Source organism: Crotalus tigris, unplaced genomic scaffold (assembly GCF_016545835.1).
Source record: "Crotalus tigris isolate CLP2741 ecotype Arizona unplaced genomic scaffold, ASM1654583v1 scf7180000018504.2861643, whole genome shotgun sequence".
In the NCBI taxonomy this organism is placed as follows: domain Eukaryota; kingdom Metazoa; phylum Chordata; class Lepidosauria; order Squamata; family Viperidae; genus Crotalus; species Crotalus tigris.
Window position 1 is genome coordinate 1,796,002 of NW_024097043.1, and position 14,818 is coordinate 1,810,819.

General features: G+C 39.4%; 1 protein-coding gene across 3 annotated transcripts in view; it reads right to left on the reverse strand.

Annotated features, from left to right (window-relative positions):
• Window positions 1–14,818, reverse strand: part of LOC120312466 (NACHT, LRR and PYD domains-containing protein 12-like) — a 65,636-nt gene that overhangs the window by 1,896 nt on the left and 48,922 nt on the right. For all 3 annotated transcript variants that reach the window (XM_039353222.1, XM_039353225.1, XM_039353224.1), the window contains exons 9-15: window positions 5,616–5,786; window positions 4,725–4,916; window positions 4,360–4,530; window positions 4,006–4,173; window positions 3,661–3,822; window positions 1,205–1,375; window positions 842–1,012 (exon numbers count right to left, since the gene is read on the reverse strand). In XM_039353222.1, coding sequence (XP_039209156.1) covers window positions 842–1,012; window positions 1,205–1,375; window positions 3,661–3,822; window positions 4,006–4,173; window positions 4,360–4,530; window positions 4,725–4,916; window positions 5,616–5,786 — 1,206 coding nt within the window. The remainder of the gene's footprint in view (window positions 1–841; window positions 1,013–1,204; window positions 1,376–3,660; window positions 3,823–4,005; window positions 4,174–4,359; window positions 4,531–4,724; window positions 4,917–5,615; window positions 5,787–14,818) is intronic.

Below are 14,818 nucleotides of genomic sequence, written 5' to 3' on the forward strand. Positions count from 1 at the left end.
TGGAGGGGGAGGGATGATGATGAAAGAAGCAAATGACAAAATATGCATCATATCATCTGCAAGTACATAAGAGACATGAGACACATTTTAACATTTGCTTGTTGTGGATGTCCCAAAACACAACCATGTTTGATATTTTGGACTCATCTTCAAATGGCCCCAAAATGTCTAACAGTTTCTAAAGGCCATATTTTCACAACATGCTTCATCCCCAGCCCACTGCAGAGACAAGTCTACATTCGTCTTGCAGCTTCGTAGTAATATTTTTCTTTTGTGCCTGAAACAAGCCTTGTTATAGGGATGATATGCTATATCTCACAGATGAACTTGGTGATGCTGCTGCCCAGGTCTTAACTGGCCTTTTAAGATTGCCTGGCGTAGCACCCTCCCATTTATAAATTTGAATTATATCAAGAGCAAAGCTAAACATGGTAAGAATTTGGGTGTACAATGTAAGGTATAGTGGCTTACAGTAGTGCCTCTATTTTATTTTCTGGATGTGTGAACCCCTCAAAAAGGATTTGCAGTATTTGATCATCTGTGTTCTTGAGGGATAACTCTAACGTTATTGCTATCTTGGTTTTTTTTTTGTTTTTTTTTTAAATATTTCTGCAAGATGTCTATTGCTATATTCAGTCAGCATCTTTCCAGCAAGCCTGCAGTGATGTGTTCAGAAATTTACAATTATTTCTTGGAAAAACAAGCATGGGCTATATTTTTATAGGAACTATAGGGAATATGACTATGTATGGCAACTGAACTGCCTCTCCCTGGATATGTTTCCAGAATATTAACCATCAAAGTAGTATAGATCAAAGTGAAAGGGAGAAAAATCACTCACTGTAGTGTCTCTATTGTATTTTCTGAATGTTTGAGTCCATCATATAGCAGTTCCATTGTTTTGTCATCTGGGTTCTCGAGGGACAACTTTAACACTCTCAATCTCTGGTTTCTCTTGAGTACTTCTGCAAGATGCATTCTGAAATATTCAGTCAGGATCTTTCCAGCAAGCCTGCAGTGATGTGGCCAGAAATTTACAATTATTTCTTAAAAAACAAGCAGGGAACAAAATTCTTATAAGAACTGTAGGGAATATGACTATGTATGGCAAATGAACTGCTTCTCCCTAGATATGTTTCCAGAACATTAACCAACAAAAGATGATTATATGGATCAAAGTGAAAGGGGAAAAAAAATCACTCACTGTAGTGTTTCTATTGTACATTCTGAATGTTTAAGTCCATCATACAGCAGTTCCATTGTTGTGTCATCTGGATTCTTGAGGGACAACTTTAATACTCTCAATCTCTGGTTTTTCCTCAGTACATCTGCAAGAAGCTTGCTGCAGGATTTGGTCGGTATCTCTCCAAGAATGCTGCAGACAAGAATTCAAAATATTACAATTATCTCTTGAAAACAAGCATGGACTGTCTTCTTGCAGAAATTGAAGAGAATATGAATATATATGGCATTGAAACTGCCTCTTCATGAATATCTTCAGTCATCCAAGTCATGGTTGTTGTCCCAAAGCTCTATCAGGAGGCAACTAGACTTTCTTGTTTTTCTTTGAAGATGTTTCACTTCTCATCCAAGAAGCTTCTTCAGATCTGACTGAATGGTGGGAAATGGAAGAATTTATATTCCTTGCAGACAGTTTATCATTCTTTTAGAGAGCTATTGAGGCCATTTGGAGGTTTATCTGTGTCCTCAGGGTCACCTAAGTAGTGCAAATGTGTGTGGAGCCTTCTTGGCTGCAGGATGTTTTCTGCCATATATCCCTTCACTGTTGAGAACACAGATAAACCTCCAAATGGCCTCAACGACTCGCTAAAAGAACGCAAATGACCAGCAGTCTGCAAGGAATATAAATCCTTCTATTCCCCACCATCCAGTCAGAGCTGAAGAAGCTTCTTGGATGAGAAGTGAAACCTCTTCAAAGAAAAACAAGAAAGTCCGGTGGCCTCCTGAAAAAGCATCTTTGGGACATACTTTCAGAACATTAATAGTGAAAGATTTTGAAATCTTTCAGATAAACAACAACAACAAAACAAATGTCAGAAAAATAGAACTACAAATAGTTAAAAACGTTAAATACTTAACAGCAAGATGTTCAACGAATTAAAATGAAAATGTTACAAGATGCCAAGGAAAATGGAGGTTTTGGTTTACCAGAGTGGGTTTTATATTATCAAACATCTGTATTAACATGGGTAAAAGAATGGATAATTCTTAGAAACAAAAGGTTGTTATATTTGGAGGGACATGATTTACAATTGGGGTGGCATGCTTTCTTATAGTATGGGAAAAATAAAATTCATAAGTACTTTCAAAATCACTATATAAGAAATGCATTATTAACAACATGGGGAAAAAATAAAATGTAAAATATATCTGAAAATTCCAGGGTGGCTTTGAACAATTTGTACATTTGTACACCCAAATTTAATTGATCTTGAAAAAATCCGGACATACAGAGATATTCTAAACTCTGAAGGGAATTTAAAATCTAAACAAATGGAAAATCAGGGTATCAATCTATCATGGTGGGCACATTTACAAATGCAAGTTAAATATGATAAAGATGTTAAACTGTATGGATTATACAAGGAGCAAACTTTGTTTGATAAGGTATTATTAACTTCTGATGAGAAACTAATTAAGAAAATTTATAATTTTCTATTAACTTTGAAAATAGAAAGTGAACAAGTTAAAGAAACAATGATAAGATGGGCAAAATTTTTTGGATACAATATAGAATTAGAAAAATGGCAAAATTTGTGGGAAAGAAATTATAAACTGACAATGTCAACTTCTTATAAAGAAAACTTACCGTATATGCCGGCGTACATGGTGACCCGGCGTATAAGACGACCCCCGTCTTTATAGCCAGGCCGCATTCCTAGAATGTCATCTTATACGCCGGAAACTACCAGTATTTCCGGCATATAAGACGACTCAGCATATAAAACGACTCCCGTCTTTGGCGCTGATTTTAGCGCTTGCGGAAGTCGCCTTATACGCCAGCATATACGGTATATAAAATGTTTTATAGATGGCACTTGCCACCAGCAAGACTAGCAAAAATGTTTAAAAACATGTCAGATAGATGTTGGAAATGCAAACATAAGTCAGGCACTCGTTATCATGTTTGGTGGACATGTGCCAAAGCAAAGAGTTATTGGAAAAAAATACATGCCTGGCTAGAAAAGATGTTGGGAGAATACGTAGATTTTAAACCTGAACTTTTTTTATTAGGTAAAATGCCAGAAAAGACTGATAAACAAAGCATATATTTGACTTTGCATGTTACAACAGCGGCAAGAATTATATTTGCACAGTATTGGAAAAATGAAGAAATACCATCAGATGAAGAAATAATTAAAAAAATATTAGAATGCACAGAGATGGGCAGACTGACTCTGAGACTGAAAGAAAAAGAAGAAACGAAATATTATCAAACTTGGGACATTTTTTCTATTGTTTGAGGAAAGAATAAAGTATAGGAACTAAATATGTATTAGTGAATGTAAACTCAGACAAATACTACTGAATGTATGAAAAAAACAATAAAGATCTTTTTTTTAAAAAAAAGAAAAGAACATTAATAATGAAAGGAGTTGTGCAGCTCAAACACACACAGAGCAAAAAACAGTTACTTACTGTAGTGTCTCTATATTACTTTCTTTGAGTCCCTCACAGAGTAGTTCCGTTGTTTGGTCATTTGTGTTCCTCAGGAATGACTCCATTTCCCTCATTTCCTGGTTTTCGCTGAGATATGCAAGTAAAAAGCTGCATGCTTCATTTAGCAAGTGTCCAATATACCTGCAGGGAAAAGTCAGAAAAATTAAAATTAACTCTTGAAAAAGAAGCATGGACTATATTATTGTAGGTACGGAATATAATTGTGTATGACAACTAAACTGCCTCTCTCTGGATATATTTCAAAAATATTAACCATTAAGAGAAGGTTGTGTACCTTAAACTGAAAGGGCAAAAATTACTTACTGTAATGTAGCTTGTATACATTCTGGATTTTTTAACTCCTCAAGCAGCGGTGCTATTGGTTTGGCAAATATATTCTTCACGAATGACTCTAAATCTCTCAATCCCTGATTTTTTTCAAGTATTGCAAATACCCTGTGGCAGGAATCATTCAGGAACTGTCTGAGAAGCCTGCAGGGAAGAATCAGAAAAATCACAATTAACTCTTGAAAAGCAATCATGGACTGTGTTGTATGAACTGAAGAGTACATGATTATGTATAACAACTAAACTGCCTCTTTCTGGATATATTTCCAGAATATTAACTGTTAAGAGAAGATTATGTACTTTCATCTAAAAGGAAAAAGAATAAGTTACCCTAGTCCCTTTTTTGTACATTCAGATTCTTTGAATCCCAGAAGGAGCAGTTCTATTGTTTTGACAACTATGTTGTTCAGAAACGAATCTAACTCTCTCAATCTCCGGTCTTTCCTGAAAATATGTGTAAGATGCGTGCTGCCGTATTCAATCAGGAACTGTCCAGCAAGTCTGCAGATAAGAGTCCAAAAAATTATAATTATTTCTTGAAAAACAAGCATGGATTATATTCTTATAGGAACCGAAGAGAATATAATTTATGTATAGTAACTGAACTTCCTCTCCCTGAATATATTTCTATTATATTAATCATTAAGATATGACTATACACATTAAACTGAAAAGAAAAAAAATCAATCACTTACTGTGTCATCTGCTTTTTATCTGCTAGATCTATGAACTCATCAAAAATAAATTTCAGTGTTTTGTCATCTGTGTCATCTGTGTCATCTGAGTCATCTGAGTCATTCTTGAAAAACTCTTCCAATTTCTGGTTCTTTCTGAGTATCTCCTCAATGTGTCTGTAGTTGGATTTTGCCACAAAATTTTCAAGATACCTGAAGAAAAGATTCTGAATAATTACATTTCTTGAAAAACAAGAATGAACTTTACAGTTGTAAGAACTGAAGAAAATAGGATTGTGTATGGCAACTGATCTGCCTCTGAGGGATCCTTGGTGTTCTCTGTGCTTGTTTTCTTGCAGATGTTTCATTACCCAAATTACATAACATTATCAATGCTGGTTAGAAGTGGGGTTTGCTCTCAATTTATATTCTGGTGTCTTGCCTTGTCAATATTGGTGGGGGTGGCCTTAAAGATTCTTTAGCTGGGCTGTTTGCGGTTTGCTTTGTTGGGAGTTTCTTGATTGAGGTATTATTTACTTGATTGGGGGTCTGATGTTAATCTTGGAGTAAATCTATGCTGATCTGGGTGATGATTGCTGATGGAGAGGTGCTTGGATATTTTTGTTCCCTTTTTTGGCTAGCTGATTATCTCTTTTGCATAGTTTATATATATTGTTAATGTCAGAATATAAACTAAGAGCAAATTCCACTTCCATCTAGCACTAATGATGCTACCATTTTGGGTGATGAAATGTCTGCAAGAAAACAAGCAAGCTCAGAGAGCAACAAGGGCCCCTCATTTCAACCCTTAGCTACAAATATTCTCCTTTATTGATCTGCCTCTCCCTGGATAGTATATAACTGTTAAGAGAGTTGTGCATATAAAACTGAAAGTGAAAGAAAATGAATTACCATAGTGCATCTATTATACATTCTGGATATTTCAGCAACTCAGGCAGCAACTCTATTATTTTGTCAAATGTGTTCTTCAGGGGCAACGTTAACTCTTTCAATTCCTCACTTTTCTTCAGTACCTCTGCAGGATCCCTGCTGCCAGATTCAGTGAGGAACTGTCCAACAAGCCTGCAGAGAAGAGTCCAAAAAATTACAATTATCTCTTGATAAACACATATGGACGGTATTCTTTTTTTAAACAGTATTAGTTAATCAAAATACAAAATACAGAAATACAAACAAAAATGAAAATAATGGGTAAACGGGAAGAAAGGGTGAAGAAGAAAAAAACATGTAGGATGAAGTGTACAGTAGAATAAGTTAATAACATACCTCAGCTTTTTCCTTTTACATAATAATACATACTAGCCATTTCTTATAATAACAAACCTATCTAATCAGCAAAATTCAAATCAAAGTTTCGTTTTTTCCACCCGCAAACACAAAATCCAAAAGTATTTTCCAAGTAGAAACTAAATTAATTGTATTCTTTTCTTTAATCAAAATAGTCAATTTAGTCATCGCTGCTAACTCCATCAACTTTTACAGTCATTCTTTCATTGTGAGAATCAAAATATTCCTCCATTTTTGAGCATAAAATATTCTGGCTGCTGTTAGCATATATAGCATCAAAGTTCCAATTTTTCCCCAAGTTTTTTATCCATTAAGCTTGAAAGAAAAGTCTCTGGTTTTATCTTTATATTCACTTTAAGAATTTTCTGTATTTAAATGTGAGTCCTACTCAATATTTCTTTATTTTGTCACATGCCTACCATAAATGGTAAAAAGTTCCTTCTTTACATTCATTTCCAACATTGATTTGAAGTATCTTTATACATTTTGACAATTTGTCTAGTGCTAGATCCAACAGTACATCATCTTATCAACATTTTCTTTTAAATTATAATTTAATGTAAATTTTAAACTTTCTGTCGACATGTTTTCCCATTGTTCATGCACTATATTATATGCCAAGTTCTCTGCCCACTGAGTCATACACTGCTTTACATACTCATTCTGCAAGTTCAATTTCAATAGCAATTTATAAACCTTAGCAATAATATATTCATTACTACCGCACAATAAAATTTTTAATTCATTTTTTTACAAAATCAAGTCCATAGGTATTTTTTATCTAAATCTTTCTTTCAGTTGTATATATGTGAACCAATGGGAAATATGTTTCAGATTCTTCTTCTTCAGACTTGCGGACAGGGTCACCATAATTGAAAAACATTATTTGACCATAGGCTTCACCATCATTTCTTTTCTAAAAAAGCTTCCTAAGCATCTTCCTAAAGGATGCTTCCAAGAGGCATCTTTGCAGAAAACCTTACTTTATATTTATTCCAAATTCTTAGGATGGCATGTCTAACGAAGTGGTTGTTGAAATCAACATTTTTTAACCTTATCATTCCATAAATAAGCATGCCATCCAAATCTTAATTCATGGCCTTTCAGCTCAAGTAAACACTTAGTTTGGAGAGCCACCCACTCTTAGCCAGACCAAAAAAAGGCATCAAAATATAATTTCAAATCTGGTGAACCCAAACTCCTCTTTCCTTAGGATCTTGCAATACTTAATATCTAATTCTTGGGGTTTTTTTCCCTTTGCCATATAAACATAGAGATGTCTATATAGAGATGTCTTTCTGTCACCGTTTAAATGGAATAACAGTTATAAATATTGGTAAAATCTGAAACAAAAAAAGCATCATTCAGAATTACAGAATGAAAGACTCTGTAACATTCATCTTAATTACAGTGATTCTACCCAATACGAATAATTGCAATTTGTCCCATCTTAATAAGTCCTTTTTAATATCATTCCAAAGAGGCACAGATATATATCTGAAACAGTTTAGTGTGGAAAGAAAACTTTCCGGTTCGTTTTTCCAGCTGGGACAGGGTTGTCAGCGCAGAAAGAAATAGACACAAAGCGAAGTGAACAGCCAGAAGTGGAACCTTTAACTCGGAAGCCAAAAAGTGACACAGCAATAGGGTTCCGGCCTAGCTAGCTGACCAGATGAACAAGTAATGCAATTTGTATACCTTTTCTGGGCTACTGGAATCCCAGTGCCTCTTGATGGTGCTTTTGTTTTTATAATTTTTCTAGCCCAGTCTTTTCCTGAGAAGAAAAGGTTAATCCCATTCTCAGGGGAAGACAGGGCTCCCAGATGGGTTCCCATGTGTGTTTTAAACTAATCCTGTCAATCTCTATTGTTTTTTCAAGGGCTGCTGCTGCTGCCTACTTTTCTGTGGTTTTCTTATCCTAACTATGTATCCGCTTGTTACGTGGTTCTTGGTTGCCTGCCTGTTCTTGGAGCTATTAGGTAGCTGAGGTGGAAAAGATTTTTTTTTTTCCTTTGGTGAACCTTTTATTTTTCGGCTTGAGTTTTCTAAAGGGAAATGGCTGATTTTGGTCAGGATTTCTAACATTAGAATCTGTATTTGTTGATATAATATCCAAATATGTCACCCTTTCCCCCACCATATATCCGTGTTTTCTATTCTCAATTTAGATTTGAAATGGCAATTCAAAAAGTAGTCTCTTGTTGTTCTGCTTACAAAATGGATTAAGATATCTCTTGATAGTTTACTTGTGGTAGCAATTCTGGAGTTTACTCTATATATTTTGTCCACTTTAAGCTGTAATTTCTTTTCTTACCAATTATTCTTGATCCAATATTCTCTCCAGACAATTCAGGAACTGCTCAAAATTTTAACTGGAGTTGCTTAAGCTGTAGTTGCAGAAGAGCTTTTTCATCTAAATAAGTTTTATACTGGACATCTTTCTTCTTTCTCCTCCGATTTACACCCCAGGAAATCTACTCTGTCCTTTATCTGTTTAACGTCTCCAGTTAAATGATGTATTGCTTCACAGAGTTCCCTTGAAAGAATATTAATTTTGGATTCAAGCTTTGCTCCTATTGTCTGGATTGCTTCATGAGTTTTGCTTATATGTTCTTTCAGAATAGCTCTTAGAGATTTTAATTCTCTGACCCTCTTCTCTTTAATATTTTTGTGTTGTCATTTTCCAATCTCTTAAGATATAACTAAGATTTAAAGATTAATAGCATTAATTCAATTTTATTTAGTAATATTAGTAATATTACAATCTTTGGCTCCCTCACATGGTCATACAGCACAATGTAAGGACCCACCCCACTTTGCATCTTAAGAAGACAGAACTCTTGGAATAGCTCTTCCAACAGGAATCCTTTATTAAGAGAAAATGGTTGCAGGCATGCTAGACAGGACTTGGGGTTCAAGCTCTCCCATTCAAGGTTTTAAGGGGTTCCCCAGTAGTCCCACCCAATCAACCCCCCTTCCAGTGATAGTTTCAAGTATCACAATTCCATCCCCTTTCTTCTTCCGTCTGGATGGAGACTTCAGATAACTACATGAAAGGCAATTACTCTTCTTTGATATGTTAAAGCTTAGAGGCCACAATAAACACACATTCAGTCCTTTGAAGTGTGCTGAAGGAAGTGAGGGCCATAAAGCCCCTTTGCTCTCCCCCTTTTCTCCCTCTTATGGCAGAATCCAGAGAAGGCAGAATTGGGAGTTTCTATGTTTGATAATTAAAGATGAAATATAATTGGATTCTGACATCCGGCCCCTCTTAACAATAAGAGAGATCCACCTGAAAGAAAACACAAGTAAAAAATTTAGTTAGGCTTGTTAGGATACTCTGTGTGAAACTTCTTCAATAGCTTCGGGGCTCTGACGTGACGTTTATGGACCCACTCATTTTGTGAGGCAGGGAGGTGTTTCCAGGCAACTAGGTACTGAGTTGTTCCACGATATCTCCTAGAGTCAAGGATCTCTTTTATTTCGAAGTGTTGTTCCCCCTCCACCATGATTGGAGGTGGTGGGGGGGGGATTTTTGGCCGTAGAGGTGACTGATGCTCTCTTTTCAGCAAGCTGCAATGAAAAATTGGGTGTATTTGCCTGAGGTTTTTGGGTAATTCTAATTCTACTGTTACTGGATTTATGATCCTTTTAATTGGAAAAGGTCCTATATATTTTGGTCCAAGTTTTTTACAGGGCTGTAGGGACTTTAGGTATTTTGTAGATAAGTACACCATTTCTCCTATAATGAATGGTGTAGGCTCAACCCTTTTTTTATCGGCGTGTGCTTTGTATGCCCGCCTAGCTTCATCTAGTGATTTTCTGACTATTGGCCAGGTGTTTTGTAGGTTTTCCATCCATTCTTTCAGTGAAGGGATCGTTGGTTCTTTTGGGGTTAACTCTGGCATAGGGTTGAAACTTTGGCCGTTGGCTATTTGAAAAGGAGTGTAGCCTGTGCTGGAGTGGACTGCATTATTGTAGGCAACTTCTGCAAAAGGAAGTAAGTCCGTCCAATCACTCTGTTGGAAATTTAAAAAACATCTCAAATATTGCTCAAGTACCGACTGGCAGCGTTCCGCTTGTCCATCTGTCTGAGGGTGATGGCTAGATGTCAGTCCCTGAGTGGTCCCTAAGAGGGATAAAAATTCCTTCCAAAATGTAGACGTAAATTGCACTCCCCTATCAGAGATGATGCGTTGGGGTGCCCCGTGCAATCTGTAAATGTGCTGGATAAAAAGTTTTGCTAAGGCCTTTGCAGTGGGAATTTTTTGGCAAGGGATAAAGTGCACCTGTTTGGAAAATAGGTCCGTGACTGTCCAGATAACAGTATTCCCATTGCTTTCAGGCAATTCCACTATAAAATCCATGGCTATTTCCCTCCAGGGGGCTGAGGGACTTGCCACTGGTTGTAACAGCCCTGGCGATTTCCCTTGCAACCTCTTTGCTGATGCACAGGTTGGGCAGCTGGCAACATAACTTTCTATGTCCTTTTTTATTGATGGCCACCAAAATTGCCGTTTAATTAAGTGTAAAGTTTTTACAAATCCAAAATGCCCTGCTGATTTTGTGTCATGGCAAAGTTGCATGAAAGTTAGTCTTTGAGTTGTTGGTATATATAACTTTTCCCCTACCCAAGGCAATCCGTCTCTCATTGTGCACACATGTTTGTTTTTCTGGAACCAATCATCTGTTTCCAAACTTTTTCTGAATTCAATCCCAGTTTGGCTGTCCAGTTGTGGTTTTATTTTGGCTTGGGTTCTTGTGGTTACTGGCGCTGCCAGTTGTGATTCTGCCATTATTGGTCTAGAGTCTGTGGTTCGTGCGCTGTTATATTGGGGCATGCGAGATAGTGCATCTGCCAGGAAGTTCTTTCTTCCTGGTAAATGTTTGAGCTTAAATTGGAATTGGTGAAAATGCTGGGACCAGCGGGCTTGTTTGGGATTGAGTTTCCTGGAAGTTTTCAGGGCTTCTAAATTTTTGTGATCAGTCCATACCTGGAAGGGGATTTTGTTGCCTTCCAGGAACTGTCGCCACGTGAGTAATGCCCAACGTATCCCATAAGCCTCCTTCTCCCATACGGGCCAGCGCTGTTCTGTTTCCGTGAGTTTCTTAGATGTATATGCACAGGGTTGCAATACTGCATCATCATTTTCTTGTAATAGCACAGCCCCCACTGCCACATCACTTGCATCTGCCTGTATTATGAAGGGCTTGTCCATATCTGGGTGCCTTAGTACTGGTTCGGCAGAAAAAAGTCTCTTTAGTCTCTCAAACGCTGCTTGGCACTCCATTGTCCATGTTAGTGGCTGGCTAGGTTTTACTGAGGATGCTCCCTTCGTTTTTAGTAAGTTAGTGAGGGGCAAGGCTATCTGCAATGAGGGGATGAATTGGCGGTAAAAATTTGCAAAGCCCAGGAAACTTTGTAGTTGCTTTCTTGTGCGGGGTGGTGCCCATTCTAATACTGCTCTGACCTTCTCTGGGTCCATTTCAATGCCCTGTGGGGATATGCGATAGCCTAGGTAATCTATCCTTTCCTGGTGGAATTCGCATTTTGAGAGTTTGGCATATAGGTGAGCGGCTCGCAGCTTCTTTAAAACCGCTCTGACAAGTTTGACGTGTTCTTCTTTTGTTTCGGTAAAGATAAGAATGTCGTCCAAGTAAACAAGGACCCCCTTAAACAGGTGCTCCCTTAGAACGTCATTGATTAATTGCATAAAGACTGCAGGGCCCCCTTGTAATCCAAATGGCAAGACTTTGAATTGATAGCACCCCATGGGGCAGTTAAATGCAGTCTTCCATTCGTCCCCTTCCTTGATTCTCACGCGATAGTAAGCTTCCCTTAAGTCTAGTTTAGAAAAAATTTTCCCTTTCGATAGGTGTGACAGCATGTCTTTCATGAGGGGCAGCGGGTATAGGTTGCTTTCACTGATTGTGTTCAGGGCCCTATAATCCACGCATAAACGTAAAGAGCCATCCTTCTTCTCTCTAAAAAGGACCGGGGCAGCCACTTTAGGCTTAGCTGGTTCAATGAAACCTCTCTCCAGGTTTTTTTTTATAAATCTTTCCATTTCCTCCTTCTCCTTTGGGCTCATGGAGTATAATCTGGGTTTCGGGAGTTTTGCCCCAGGCTTGAATTCAATGGTACAGTCTGTGGGTCGGTGGGGGGGAAGCTCATTCGCCCTCTCCTCACTGAAGACTTCAGCAAGGTCCCTATATTCCTCTGGTATTTCTGTTAATCTTTTTTCCTCTCCTATGGATGCTTTTTCTATTCTTGATTCTGGTAGCCTCTCTTGGGGTTTTAAGTCCATAGGGTCCCCCTTCGGGAATTTGATTTCTGTCGTCCTCCAATTTACCCAGGGGTTCCATTTTTTCAACCATTCCATCCCTAGAATCATTGGGCATTCCATACCTGGGGTCACCACAAACGTTAAGTCCTCTTCATGGTTGCCCAGGGAGAGGTGTATTGGCAGAGTGGCTAGGGTAGCTGGCACCCCCCCTGCTATGGATCCATCTAGCTGGCCAAATGAGATTGGTTGTTCCAGTCTCCTGGATGGGATGCCCAGATTCCCCACTAGTGTTGGGCTAATGAGGCAGCGGGTGCAGCCAGAGTCTATTAAGGCTTTCACCTTCACAGCTTCGGGCATGGGGGGGATTAATATAGTCACTGTTTTGAAGATGGGTGTGATGCGTCCACTTACCAGGGGTTCGCCTTCCGAGCTGTCATCTGAGGCATCCACCGTCCCTGTGGTGTAGGCTGGAGTTCTTTCCCCTTGGTGAGCAGAGGTGGGGTTTTCTGCAATTTCCATCATTTTCATGGCTGTTTCTTTTGGCTTAGCTGAATACCCTCTGGGTTTGTTGATTGGGGATCTGTCTGGGTTGTGCTGGGGGGCCTTTGAGCGGCATTCTACAGCTCGATGCCCTTCTCTTCCGCACTTGAAACACCCCATCTGCTTCTTGGCTGTATCCGATGATTTCACCGGTTGGTGTGTCAGCTCAGGCGGGGGGCGGCTCCATTGTTTTCCTCGGCGATGCCTCTTCAATATGTCGATCTCTGCTTCCTCTGCCAAGACGTACCATTCCTCAAGTCGATGTGGGTCTCCTCGGGGCAGGCAAGCATCATATAGATCATAGTTTAGTCCGTCTTTGAAACGGCCAAGGAGGATGTCTTCTGGCCAATTCAGTTTGCTGGCAATGGCTCGGAATTCTTGTGTATACTCAGCCACTGGGCGTTTGCCCTGCCTCATCGTTGTTATTCTTTCACGGGCTTTGCGATCAGCCAGGGGGTCTTCAAATCGTCTTCTCAAAGAGGACATGAAACGGTTGAAGTTACTGAGTTCTGGGGCATTGGAGTCATGCAGGTTCACCACCCAATCTGCAGCTGGTCCATCCAGGGCAGATTGCACGATCCGGATGCGGGCTTTGTCGCTGGGGATGTCCTGCCCATATTCCTCCATGTAGCTGAGGACTTGGGTTAGGAAAAACCCCAAGCGTGTTGGCTCCCCTTTGAATTTCACCTCCAACGGTGGACGTCTTGGAATGGATCGGTGCCTCCATTGTGGGTGGTAGTGTCTTCCGTCCAGATTTCCATCTGTGGTCCGGTAGGGGGTGGGAGCTCCTGGATCAGTAAATGTCCCTGGGGTTGCAGGTTCCACGTCCCCCTCGGTGTCTCTCCCTTTGTGGCTCCAGGAACTGGGGCGGGCGTAGGGCTCAGGAATCTCCTCTCCTAGGGAGCTGAGAGTTCTCTTCATCAGGTCAATAGCTCTCTCTAGGATCCAGTCTGAGTACGGCATACAGCTTCCTCCCTCTTCACTTGCGTGCAGGGATTTCTCCATCTCCTGCTTCCATTCTGGTTGCTTGGTCCCCCGTCTCAGGGTCACTTTTCTTGATTCCTTTCCCCACTCGCTTTTCTTTCCAACGCCCATCGACCAGTGAGGCTTGTGGTCCTGTGTCTCCACCACTTCTTCTTCTGAGAAATCTGGCCTCTCGGATCCCAACATCTGGCAAGGTTCCAACTGGGTCAGCGGCTCTCTTTCCAGGGAGTTTTCTCCCTCTCTTGCTTCGTTGTCTGACATGGTAATTTTTTGCAAAATCCCCCGGCAAGGGTCTACCTTCCAGGTGGATTAATTTTGCAAGTCCTGTCTAATGTAAGGACCCACCCCACTTTGCATCTTAAGAAGACAGAACTCTTGGAATAGCTCTTCCAACAGGAATCCTTTATTAAGAGAAAATGGTTGCAGGCATGCTAGACAGGACTTGGGGTTCAAGCTCTCCCATTCAAGGTTTTAAGGGGTTCCCCAGTAGTCCCACCCAATCAACCCCCCTTCCAGTGATAGTTTCAAGTATCACAATTCCATCCCCTTTCTTCTTCCGTCTGGATGGAGACTTCAGATAACTACATGAAAGGCAATTACTCTTCTTTGATATGTTAAAGCTTAGAGGCCACAATAAACACACATTCAGTCCTTTGAAGTGTGCTGAAGGAAGTGAGGGCCATAAAGCCCCTTTGCTCTCCCCCTTTTCTCCCTCTTATGGCAGAATCCAGAGAAGGCAGAATTGGGAGTTTCTATGTTTGATAATTAAAGATGAAATATAATTGGATTCTGACAGCACCACTACAGCAAAACTATATAATTTGCAGGTAAAGTTCAGATTCTATTCTCCCTTTGTGGTCAAACATCTCATTACACTCAGACACCTTTAAACCTGTGTTGAATTCTTCTCAATCAGAAGTAAAATTAGAATTGTTTTCCTTCTTCACAACAGACTAAAAGAACCATTTAAACAGCCTTTATTCTAAAACTGAAGAA